This window comes from Electrona antarctica (genome assembly GCF_951216825.1).
Source record: "Electrona antarctica genome assembly, chromosome: 15".
Taxonomy (NCBI): domain Eukaryota; kingdom Metazoa; phylum Chordata; class Actinopteri; order Myctophiformes; family Myctophidae; genus Electrona; species Electrona antarctica.
Genome location: NC_136796.1, coordinates 2,149,422 through 2,162,559, shown reverse-complemented (window position 1 = coordinate 2,162,559; position 13,138 = coordinate 2,149,422). Strand labels below are relative to the sequence as shown.

At 53.2% G+C, this 13,138-nt stretch overlaps 1 protein-coding gene across 1 annotated transcript in view; it reads right to left on the bottom strand.

The window, feature by feature from the left end:
* yrk (Yes-related kinase) overlaps positions 1 to 13,138 on the bottom strand; it is a 94,147-nt gene that overhangs the window by 25,151 nt on the left and 55,858 nt on the right. The window contains exons 3-6 of the mRNA XM_079522879.1: positions 11,701 to 11,974; positions 10,603 to 10,705; positions 1,361 to 1,459; positions 239 to 342 (exon numbers count right to left, since the gene is read on the bottom strand). Coding sequence (XP_079379005.1) covers positions 239 to 342; positions 1,361 to 1,459; positions 10,603 to 10,705; positions 11,701 to 11,965 — 571 coding nt within the window. The 5' untranslated portion in view covers positions 11,966 to 11,974. The remainder of the gene's footprint in view (positions 1 to 238; positions 343 to 1,360; positions 1,460 to 10,602; positions 10,706 to 11,700; positions 11,975 to 13,138) is intronic.

Genomic DNA, 13,138 nt, shown 5'->3' with positions numbered 1-13,138 from the left:
TGAATGTATGAACCATTGTAAAGCGCTTTGAGCACTTGGAAAAGCGCTATAAAAATGCAATAAAAAAAATAAAAATGCAATTCATCATGCTCACGCACGGATGTGCTCACAGATAAGAGTGACAAACCTATTTTCCATTTCACTACGTCTTTAAAGTGTTCTTGAAGTCTTATATAGGATCGAACAAACTTGTGTCGTGTGTGTGCGTGTGTGCGTGCGTGCGTGCGTTCCCGCTCACCTTTGGTGGTCTCGCTCTCTCGTATGAGGAAGGTCCCTCGCTGGTTGCCTTGACCCAGCAGTTGTCTCTCCGCGTCCTTACGCCCCATCTTCCCGAAATACCACCTGTTGCCATGACAACACAACACAAGGTTCACGACGGCAACAACAATACACCTAACCGCCCTTGTGCCGTCAGCTGTGGCCCGCCGGGGCAGAGGCCTTTTGTGGCGGTTCTGGACAACCGTGGGTCCGACCGACTCAACACCGGGCACTACTGCACTCCCTGTGGTGGGGTGAACGGTTCTCGAGTTACATGGATTACAGACGTACTTTATAGTTGATTTATTTAACCCATTTTGGGCGGGAACCCCTTTTGGTGTTTGAAGCATTATGTTATACTTTAGCTATTGAAAAATAGCAGATCTACAAGCTCATAGCGCGGCACCGAGTGCCGCGCTATGAACTTGTAGGTCTGCTATTTTCTTTTAATCGTGGTTATATTCTTTCAGAGTTTCAGTTTTAAACTCAAATCTTTGCTTCTGGGAGGTCCCTGGAACAACATCCATATATTCAGATGGGGGTCGGCGGCATATTACATATCATTTTTGGGGTCCTTGACATGAAATATTGAGAACCACTGATATAGAAACATGAGGTTTTTCAGAAATAAATGACATTTTAAAAAAGATTTTTTTTAAATTTCGACGTCAGGCCTAAATGGGTTCATGTATTTATGAGTTCACATAAATATAATTATACATTGTAATAAGTAACTGGAATGCTCCCCCCCACCCCCGTTTTGTCCACGTTCCGCTCACCCCACCCAGCGGACTTCGTTTACTGAAGTCAAGCTTATAGGAATATAGTTTAGGTTTAGGGTTTACGGATATAGTTTTACTGAAGTTTAAGCTCTACAAATTAAATTATAACACATTACTATGAATCACTGGTACCCGCTGAAAAAACTGTTGTTTTCCCATAAAAACAAGTAACACTTTTCCTTTACACTGTTTTTTACACAGTTTTTTCTGTTTTTTTTGTGTGTGTGCGTGTGTGTGTGTGTGTGTGTGTGTGTGTGTGTGTGTGTGTGTGTGTGTGTGTGTGTGTATGCGTGCGTGCGTGCGTGCGTGCGTCTACTCACTCTTCAGCCTGTATGGAGTCGACAGGAGCCACATAGTTGGAGGGGATGTATCCTGAGTTCCCGGTGTCCAGAGACCTCGCCTCCCACCAATCACCCTCTCTGTTACAAACACAGTGAAATACAGCGTTATTATCCTATAGTTGGAGGGGATGTATCCTGAGTTCCCGGTGTCCAGAGACCTCGCCTCCCACCAATCACCCTCTCTGTTACAAACACAGTGAAATACAGCGTTAAATACAGCGTTATTAAAAAACATGCAGTAGTCCTGGTCTCTAAACTGCCTCCCCCTGGCCAGCCGGGGCGCCTGATGGAGGGGAAAGGAACTGGTCTCTAAACTGCCTCCCCCTGGCCAGCCGGGGCGCCTGATGGAGGGGAAAGGAACTGGTCTCTAAACTGCCTCCCCCTGGCCAGCCGGGGCGCCTGATGGAGGGGAAAGGAACTGGTCTCTATACTGCCTCCCCCTGGCCAGCCGGGGCGCCTGATGGAGGGGAAAGGAACTGGTCTCTATACTGCCTCCCCCTGGCCAGCCGGGGCGCCTGATGGAGGGGAAAGGAACTGGTCTCTATACTGCCTCCCCCTGGCCAGCCGGGGCGCCTGATGGAGGGGAAAGGAACTGGTCTCTATACTGCCTCCCCCTGGCCAGCCGGGGCGCCTGATGGAGGGGAAAGGAACTGGTCTCTATACTGCCTCCCCCTGGCCAGCCGGGGCGCCTGATGGAGGGGAAAGGAACTGGTCTCTATACTGCCTCCCCCTGGCCAGCCGAGGCGCCTGATGGAGGGGAAAGGAACTGGTCTCTATACTGCCTCCCCCTGGCCAGCCGGGGCGCCTGATGGAGGGGAAAGGAACTGGTCTCTATACTGCCTCCCCCTGGCCAGCCGGGGCGCCTGATGGAGGGGAAAGGAACTGGTCTCTATACTGCCTCCCCCTGGCCAGCCGGGGCGCCTGGTGGAGGGGAAAGGAACTGGTCTCTATACTGCCTCCCCCTGGCCAGCCGGGGCGCCTGATGGAGGGGAAAGGAACTGGTCTCTATACTGCCTCCCCCTGGCCAGCCGGGGCGCCTGATGGAGGGGAAAGGAACTGGTCTCTATACTGCCTCCCCCTGGCCAGCCGGGGCGCCTGATGGAGGGGAAAGGAACTGGTCTCTATACTGCCTCCCCCTGGCCAGCCGGGGCGCCTGATGGAGGGGAAAGGAACTGGTCTCTATACTGCCTCCCCCTGGCCAGCCGGGGCGCCTGATGGAGGGGAAAGGAACTGGTCTCTATACTGCCTCCCCCTGGCCAGCCGGGGCACCTGGTGGAGGGGAAAAGAACTGGTCTCTATACTGCCTCCCCCTGGCCAGCTGGGGCGCCTAATGGAGGGGAAAGGAACTGGTCTCTATACTGCCTCCCCCTGGCCAGCCGGGGCGCCTGATGGAGGGGAAAGGAACTGGTCTCTATACTGCCTCCCCCTGGCCAGCCGGGGCGCCTGATGGAGGGGAAAGGAACTGGTCTCTATACTGCCTCCCCCTGGCCAGCCGGGGCGCCTGATGGAGGGGAAAGGAACTGGTCTCTATACTGCCTCCCCCTGGCCAGCCGGGGCGCCTGATGGAGGGGAAAGGAACTGGTCTCTATACTGCCTCCCCCTGGCCAGCCGGGGCGCCTGATGGAGGGGAAAGGAACTGGTCTCTATACTGCCTCCCCCTGGCCAGCCGGGGCGCCTGATGGAGGGGAAAGGAACTGGTCTCTATACTGCCTCCCCCTGGCCAGCCGGGGCGCCTGATGGAGGGGAAAGGAACTGGTCTCTATACTGCCTCCCCCTGGCCAGCCGGGGCGCCTGATGGAGGGGAAAGGAACTGGTCTCTATACTGCCTCCCCCTGGCCAGCCGGGGCGCCTGATGGAGGGGAAAGGAACTGGTCTCTATACTGCCTCCCCCTGGCCAGCCGGGGCGCCTGATGGAGGGGAAAGGAACTGGTCTCTAAACTGCCTCCCCCTGGCCAGCCGGGGCGCCTGATGGAGGGGAAAGGAACTGGTCTCTATACTGCCTCCCCCTGGCCAGCCGGGGCGCCTGATGGAGGGGAAAGGAACTGGTCTCTATACTGCCTCCCCCTGGCCAGCCGGGGCGCCTGATGGAGGGGAAAGGAACTGGTCTCTAAACTGCCTCCCCCTGGCCAGCCGGGGCGCCTGATGGAGGGGAAAGGAACTGGTCTCTATACTGCCTCCCCCTGGCCAGCCGGGGCGCCTGATGGAGGGGAAAGGAACTGGTCTCTAAACTGCCTCCCCCTGGCCAGCCGGGGCGCCTGATGGAGGGGAAAGGAACCGGTCTCTAAACTGCCTCCCCCTGGCCAGCCGGGGCGCCTGATGGAGGGGAAAGGAACCGGTCTCTAAACTGCCTCCCCCTGGCCAGCCGGGGCGCCTGATGGAGGGGAAAGGAACCGGTCTCTAAACTGCCTCCCCCTGGCCAGCCGGGGCGCCTGATGGAGGGGAAAGGAACCGGTCTCTAAACTGCCTCCCCCTGGCCAGCCGGGGCGCCTGATGGAGGGGAAAGGAACCGGTCTCTAAACTGCCTCCCCCTGGCCAGCCGGGGCGCCTGATGGAGGGGAAAGGAACCGGTCTCTAAACTGCCTCCCCCTGGCCAGCCGGGGCGCCTGATGGAGGGGAAAGGAGCCGGTCTCTAAACTGCCTCCCCCTGGCCAGCCGGGGCGCCTGATGGAGGGGAAAGGAACCGGTCTCTAAACTGCCTCCCCCTGGCCAGCCGGGGCGCCTGATGGAGGGGAAAGGAACCGGTCTCTAAACTGCCTCCCCCTGGCCAGCCGGGGCGCCTGATGGAGGGGAAAGGAACCGGTCTCTAAACTGCCTCCCCCTGGCCAGCCGGGGCGCCTGATGGAGGGGAAAGGAACCGGTCTCTAAACTGCCTCCCCCTGGCCAGCCGGGGCACCTGATGGAGGGGAAAGGAACCGGTCTCTAAACTGCCTCCCCCTGGCCAGCCGGGGCGCCTGATGGAGGGGAAAGGAACCGGTCTCTAAACTGCCTCCCCCTGGCCAGCCGGGGCGCCTGATGGAGGGGAAAGGAACCGGTCTCTAAACTGCCTCCCCCTGGCCAGCCGGGGCGCCTGATGGAGGGGAAAGGAACCGGTCTCTAAACTGCCTCCCCCTGGCCAGCCGGGGCGCCTGATGGAGGGGAAAGGAACCGGTCTCTAAACTGCCTCCCCCTGGCCAGCCGGGGCGCCTGATGGAGGGGAAAGGAACCGGTCTCTAAACTGCCTCCCCCTGGCCAGCCGGGGCGCCTGATGGAGGGGAAAGGAACCGGTCTCTAAACTGCCTCCCCCTGGCCAGCCGGGGCGCCTGATGGAGGGGAAAGGAACTGGTCTCTAAACTGCCTCCCCCTGGCCAGCCGGGGCGCCTGATGGAAGGGAAAAGGTACTGGTCTCTAAACTGCCTCCCCCTGGCCAGCCGGGGCGCCTGATGGAGGGGAAAGGAACCGGTCTCTAAACTGCCTCCCCCTGGCCAGCCGGGGCGCCTGATGGAGGGGAAAGGAACCGGTCTCTAAACTGCCTCCCCCTGGCCAGCCGGGGCGCCTGATGGAGGGGAAAGGAACTGGTTGGAATAACGTGTTCCTTCCACGTGCTACGTCCAACCAGGGAAACTCCCCCCTGTCAGGTGTAAAGGAGCAACTTGGACACTCAGGCATGAAGGAAGCATGAGTTCAAGTCCGTTGCTCTCCCCATGTCCCCCATACATGGGGACTAGGTTGGCGGAGGGTGTGTAGAGCCCAGGATCACATTAGATAATTGACACAGGGGTGAAAAATGGGTTACAAAATCATGAAAAGAAATAAAATAAAAACTACAAGAACGAAACACGAAAAAGTTAGAATAGGGAGATAAGAGGCTTCTCCCCCCCCCCGACGACAGTGCCGATACATATCTCAGCCGGTAGTTATCTCTAGCCATCGTTACCATGACAGCCGTCCACCTTGCGTAGAAAAGGAAACATAGAGAGCTGTCGGAGATCTCAGATGAGACGAGAGGAGAGAGATGTGATCAGAATATTGCTAGGATACAGTCGTCGCCTTGTCCCCCTATCATATTCAAAGCACGCACGCACGGTCGCACGCACGCACGGTCACACGCACGCACCCCCGCACGTGCACAGGCACGCACACACCAAGTGCCGCGCTACGAGCTTGTAGATCTGCTATTTTCTTTTTATCTTGAAAATGCGGCGCAAATTTGGAATATTATATTCTTTCAGAGCGAACGCTTTTAACTCACATCTTTGCTTCTTGGGGGTCCCTGGAACAACACATTTTCAGATGGGGGTCGGCGGCCACATACAGATAATTCTGGGGGTCCTTGACATGAAATAGTTTGATATTGTTTATATTGTAAAATCTATGTGAATTTAACCCTAACGGGTCCATTTGGTTCCATTTGTACACTCACAGAGTTACAGACCCATAAGGGTCCATTTGGTTCAAAACTATCATTTAGTTGGGGACCCCCTGGAACTCCCTCAAGGACCCCTGGGGGTCCCCGGACCCCACTTTGGGAACCACTGGTGTAGAAGACCAAACAAAACAGACAAGTGTCTAGTATAGCACCCTGAGAGACTCCTAGTATAGAGAGACTCCTAGTATAGCACCCTGAGAGACTCCTAGTATAGAGAGACTCCTAGTATAGCACCCTGAGAGACTCCTAGTATAGCACCCTGAGAGACTCCTAGTATAGCACCCTGAGAGACTCCTAGTATAGCACCCTGAGAGACTCCTAGTATAGCACCCTGAGAGACTCCTAGTATAGCACCCTGAGAGACTCCTAGTATAGCACCCTGAGAGACTCCTAGTATAGCACCCTGAGAGACTCCTAGTATAGCACCCTGAGAGACTCCTAGTATAGCACCCTGAGAGACTCCTAGTATAGCACCCTGAGAGACTCCTAGTATAGAGCCCTGAGAGACTCCTAGTATAGCACCCTGAGAGACTCCTAGTATAGCACCCTGAGAGACTCCTAGTATAGGAGACTCCTAGTATAGCACCCTGAGAGACTCCTAGTATAGAGAGACTCCTAGTATAGCACCCTGAGAGACTCCTAGTATAGAGCCCTGAGAGACTCCTAGTATAGAGCCCTGAGAGACTCCTAGTATAGCACCCTGAGAGACTCCTAGTATAGCACCCTGAGAGACTCCTAGTATAGGAGACTCCTAGTATAGCACCCTGAGAGACTCCTAGTATAGAGAGACTCCTAGTATAGCACCCTGAGAGACTCCTAGTATAGAGCCCTGAGAGACTCCTAGTATAGCACCCTGAGAGACTCCTAGTATAGAGCCCTGAGAGACTCCTAGTATAGAGCCCTGAGAGACTCCTAGTATAGCGCCCTGAGACTCCTAGTATAGCACCCTGAGAGACTCCTAGTATAGAGCCCTGAGAGACTCCTAGTATAGAGCCCTGAGAGACTCCTAGTATAGAGCCCTGAGAGACTCCTAGTATAGAGCCCTGAGAGACTCCTAGTATAGAGCCCTGAGAGACTCCTAGTATAGAGCCCTGAGAGACTCCTAGTATAGCACCCTGAGAGACTCCTAGTATAGCACCCTGAGAGACTCCTAGTATAGAGCCCTGAGAGACTCCTAGTATAGCACCCTGAGAGACTCCTAGTATAGCACCCTGAGAGACTCCTAGTATAGAGCCCTGAGAGACTCCTAGTATAGCACCCTGAGAGACTCCTAGTATAGAGCCCTGAGAGACTCCTAGTATAGCACCCTGAGAGACTCCTAGTATAGCACCCTGAGAGACTCCTAGTATAGAGCCCTGAGAGACTCCTAGTATAGCACCCTGAGAGACTCCTAGTATAGAGCCCTGAGAGACTCCTAGTATAGAGCCCTGAGAGACTCCTAGTATAGAGCCCTGAGAGACTCCTAGTATAGGAGACTCCTAGTATAGAGCCCTGAGAGACTCCTAGTATAGCACCCTGAGAGACTCCTAGTATAGAGCCCTGAGAGACTCCTAGTATAGCACCCTGAGAGACTCCTAGTATAGAGCCCTGAGAGACTCCTAGTATAGCACCCTGAGAGACTCCTAGTATAGAGCCCTGAGAGACTCCTAGTATAGCACCCTGAGAGACTCCTAGTATAGAGCCCTGAGAGACTCCTAGTATAGAGCCCTGAGAGACTCCTAGTATAGCACCCTGAGAGACTCCTAGTATAGCACCCTGAGAGACTCCTAGTATAGCACCCTGAGAGACTCCTAGTATAGCACCCTGAGACTCCTAGTATAGAGCCCTGAGAGACTCCTAGTATAGAGCCCTGAGAGACTCCTAGTATAGCACCCTGAGAGACTCCTAGTATAGCACCCTGAGACTCCTAGTATAGAGCCCTGAGAGACTCCTAGTATAGAGCCCTGAGAGACTCCTAGTATAGAGCCCTGAGAGACTCCTAGTATAGAGCCCTGAGAGACTCCTAGTATAGCACCCTGAGAGACTCCTAGTATAGCACCCTGAGAGACTCCTAGTATAGCGCCCTGAGAGACTCCTAGTATAGAGCCCTGAGAGACTCCTAGTATAGCACCCTGAGAGACTCCTAGTATAGCACCCTGAGAGACTCCTAGTATAGAGCCCTGAGAGACTCCTAGTATAGAGCCCTGAGAGACTCCTAGTATAGAGCCCTGAGAGACTCCTAGTATAGAGCCCTGATAGACTCCTAGTATAGAGCCCTGAGAGACTCCTAGTATAGAGCCCTGAGAGACTCCTAGTATAGAGCCCTGAGAGACTCCTAGTATAGAGCCCTGAGAGACTCCTAGTATAGAGCCCTGAGAGACTCCTAGTATAGAGCCCTGAGAGACTCCTAGTAGAGCCCTGAGAGACTCCTAGTATAGAGCCCTGAGAGACTCCTAGTATAGAGCCCTGAGAGACTCCTAGTATAGCACCCTGAGAGACTCCTAGTATAGCACCCTGAGAGACTCCTAGTATAGCACCCTGAGAGACTCCTAGTATAGAGCCCTGAGAGACTCCTAGTATAGCACCCTGAGAGACTCCTAGTATAGCACCCTGAGAGACTCCTAGTATAGCACCCTGAGAGACTCCTAGTATAGAGCCCTGAGAGACTCCTAGTATAGCACCCTGAGACTCCTAGTATAGAGCCCTGAGAGACTCCTAGTATAGAGCCCTGAGAGACTCCTAGTATAGAGCCCTGAGAGACTCCTAGTATAGCACCCTGAGAGACTCCTAGTATAGAGCCCTGAGAGACTCCTAGTATAGAGCCCTGAGAGACTCCTAGTATAGAGCCCTGAGAGACTCCTAGTATAGCACCCTGAGAGACTCCTAGTATAGCACCCTGAGAGACTCCTAGTATAGCACCCTGAGAGACTCCTAGTATAGCACCCTGAGAGACTCCTAGTATAGCACCCTGAGAGACTCCTAGTATAGAGCCCTGAGAGACTCCTAGTATAGCACCCTGAGAGACTCCTAGTATAGAGCCCTGAGAGACTCCTAGTATAGAGCCCTGAGAGACTCCTAGTAGAGCCCTGAGAGACTCCTAGTATAGCACCCTGAGAGACTCCTAGTATAGCACCCTGAGAGACTCCTAGTATAGAGAGACTCCTAGTATAGCACCCTGAGAGACTCCTAGTATAGAGCCCTGAGAGACTCCTAGTATAGCACCCTGAGAGACTCCTAGTAGAGCACCCTGAGAGACTCCTAGTATAGAGCCCTGAGAGACTCCTAGTATAGAGCCCTGAGAGACTCCTAGTATAGCACCCTGAGAGACTCCTAGTATAGCACCCTGAGAGACTCCTAGTATAGAGCCCTGAGAGACTCCTAGTATAGCACCCTGAGAGACTCCTAGTAGAGCCCTGAGAGACTCCTAGTATAGCACCCTGAGAGACTCCTAGTATAGAGCCCTGAGAGACTCCTAGTATAGCACCCTGAGAGACTCCTAGTATAGCACCCTGAGAGACTCCTAGTATAGAGCCCTGAGAGACTCCTAGTATAGCACCCTGAGAGACTCCTAGTATAGCACCCTGAGAGACTCCTAGTATAGCACCCTGAGAGACTCCTAGTATAGAGCCCTGAGAGACTCCTAGTATAGCACCCTGAGAGACTCCTAGTATAGCACCCTGAGAGACTCCTAGTAGAGCCCTGAGAGACTCCTAGTATAGCACCCTGAGAGACTCCTAGTATAGCACCCTGAGAGACTCCTAGTATAGAGAGACTCCTAGTAGAGCCCTGAGAGACTCCTAGTATAGCACCCTGAGAGACTCCTAGTATAGCACCCTGAGAGACTCCTAGTATAGCACCCTGAGAGACTCCTAGTATAGAGAGACTCCTAGTATAGAGCCCTGAGAGACTCCTAGTATAGAGCCCTGAGAGACTCCTAGTATAGCACCCTGAGAGACTCCTAGTAGAGCCCTGAGAGACTCCTAGTATAGCACCCTGAGAGACTCCTAGTATAGCACCCTGAGAGACTCCTAGTATAGAGAGACTCCTAGTATAGCACCCTGAGAGACTCCTAGTATAGAGAGACTCCTAGTATAGCACCCTGAGAGACTCCTAGTATAGCACCCTGAGAGACTCCTAGTATAGAGCCCTGAGAGACTCCTAGTATAGCACCCTGAGAGACTCCTAGTATAGCACCCTGAGAGACTCCGCTCAACCATACTTTTACAGGGTTTAAATCATCAATATTGTCCACATTATTATTTGAACATATCGACATTGATATTGTTATTGTTATGGCTACGGTTTATCCCATTTAGGCCTGACCTCAAAATTTAAAAAGAAATCTTCTAAATCCTCCAGTTTTCTGAAATAAATATTTTCACGATTTTTCAAAAATAGCAGATCTACAAGCTCATAGCGCGCCACTCGGTGGCGCGCTATGAGCTTGTAGATCTGCTATTTTTCAATAGCTAAATTATAACATGTTGTTTAAAACACCAAAAGGGGTTCCCGCCCAAAATGGTTTAAAATAGATCTTCTCAGGGGAAAACCAATTCCAACTCTGTCGCCCCATTTCTTATTTGTATAATAATGACATACATTCTTCAAAATGTGGATTATCTCTCTTTCATTCACGGCTTCATAAAAAATGCTAGCTATGGTTTTATGGGTAAAAGGAGGTTATCTGTTATCATTGATTATACCACGTTATGGATTTTGTCTTCACTACGTGCGTGTGTCTGTGTGCGTGTGTCCGTGTGTGCGTGCGTGTGTGCGTGCGTGCGTGCGTGCGTGCGTGCGTGCGTGCGTGCGTGCGTGCGTGTGTGCGTGTACTGACGTGTTGTTGATGATGTGGAACTTCTCTCCCTTCTGGAAGGTGAGGTCGTCTTCAGTACGAGCGTCATAGTCGTACAGAGCTATGAAAAGAGTCACTCCTCCACCTAGAGAGAGAGAGAGAGAGAGAGAGAGACGCACACACACACACACACACACACACACAGACACACACAGACACACGCACACAGACACACACGCACACAGACACACGCACACACAGACACACGCACACAGACACACGCACACACGCACGTCTGCTTTTAGATCCGACAGAATTACGCAGTACATAAAGAGATTGACAGTATGCTATCCAAAGAAAATCAATAATCTGTACAGTACACTGAGACTACAGAACTATTTTCAAAGTCTTCTTTGAAAATATAGCTCACAATGTGTCACACTCTCAAGAAAAAAAATATTGTTCAACATCTGCATTACTTAATTTACAAGAAGTCTACGCACAATTACGGAATGTATATATATTGTTATTTTGATCAGCGTTTGCCCCAAAATCCTATCCGACGACAACAAAAAACAAAAAAAGTCTTGGGTCTGAGAGGCTAAATGTCATCAAATGGCGGTCCGTAGGTCAAATGCTGAATAAATAATGGACCTTGATATTTTCATATCAAGGTCAAGGTTATTAACCCATTTTGGGCGGTAACCCCTTTTGGTGTTTTATGCATTATATATGTTATACTTTACCTATTGAAAAATAGCAGATCTACAAGCTCATAGCGCGGCACCGAGTGCCGCGCTATGAACTTGTAGGTCTGCTATTTTTGAAAAATCATGAAAATGTGTCGCAAATCTTTGAATATATATTCTTTCAGAGCAAACATTTTTAACTCAGATCTTTGCTTCTGGGGGGTGAGGGGTCCCTGGAACAACACATTTTCAGATGGGGGTCGGCGGGCCAATTACATATAATTCTGGGGGTCCTTGACATGAAAATGTTTGAGAACGACTGAAACATGAGGGTTTTTCAGAAAACTGTCAGGATTTAGAAGACATCTGACCTCAGGTCTAAATGGGTTAATATAATATAAGGTAATATAAGGTAATATAAGGTAAATATGGAGATAAGGATCTCTCTTACTGGTGATGCCCCCAGGGCGTATCTGTGCGGGGTTGTTGAAGTTGGGCGTGCAGGAGAAGGCCTTGTTGAAGTCGGGGATGATCTGGGTGGGGTCGGGGCCGTAGCGGGGCGGGCTCAAGGCCACGGACACGCCCCCGTCCGCGCTGCTATTGGACAGGTCGCCGCTGCCCCCGCCCACCCCCGCGCCGATCAGCGACGACGGCGGCGCAGCTGCTGCTGCCTTGTTGGCCGCTTTGTTCTTCTGCTTGCAACAGCAACACCCCATGGTCACACTCTGTAACAACACCCCGCACGACAAACAAGAAGAAGTACATTTTTATATCTTATATTTTATATATATACATTTTATATCTCTGCTGTCGGGCAGAAACAAGCTAAAAATCACACCCGTCTGAAGTGAGTGGTGCAACTCCGTGTGGGGGTCTCTGGGGGGGTCCCCGGAAGTTCCAGACCCACAGGACCACAGCCAGGGTGCCGGCCCGGTTCTGGCGAGCCGCCCCACGTCCGAAACGGTATAGAGAAATGAGAGTGTTACCATGTGGGGGTCTCCGGGGGTCCCTGGGGAGTCCCCGGAACATCCAGACCCCCAGGAATGTGCCCAGGGGGCCGGGCCTATTCCGGCGAGCCGCCCCGCGTCCGAAACGGTTGAGAAATGACAGAGTTACCGTCTGGCGGTCCCTCTACTGTACTGTACTGTACTGTACTGTACTGTACTGTACTGTACTGTACTGTACTGTACTGTACTGTACTGTACTGGCACACCCAAAATCATCATATATACAGTTAATATCTGCGCGTGTGTTTGTGTGTGTGTGTTAGGTTGCGCACAGGTGGTGAAAAACAACCATGATGTTTTCGTGCTCATACCCAGGCACCCAGCCAGCCACCTAGGCACCCAGCCAGCCACCTAGGCACCCAGCCAGCCACCTAGGCACCAGCCAGCCACCCTGCAGGCACCCAGCCAGCCACCCTGCAGGCACCCAGCCAGCCACCCTGCAGGCACCCAGCCAGCCACCCTGCAGGCACCCAGCCAGCCACCCTGCAGGCACCCAGCCAGCCACCCTGCAGGCACCCAGCCAGCCACCTAGGCACCAGCCAGCCACCCTGCAGGCACCCAGCCAGCCACCTAGGCACCCAGCCAGCCAGCCACCTAGGCACCCAGCCAGCCACCCTGCAGGCACCCAGCCAGCCACCTAGGCACCCAGCCAGCCACCCTGCAGGCACCCAGCCAGCCACCTAGGCACCAGCCAGCCACCCTGCAGGCACCCAGCCAGCCACCTAGGCACCCAGCCAGCCACCCTGCAGGCACCCAGCCAGCCACCTAGGCACCCAGCCAGCCACCTAGGCACCCAGCCAGCCACCCTGCAGGCACCCAGCCAGCCACCTAGGCACCCAGCCAGCCACCTAGGCACCCAGCCAGCCACCTAGGCACCCAGCC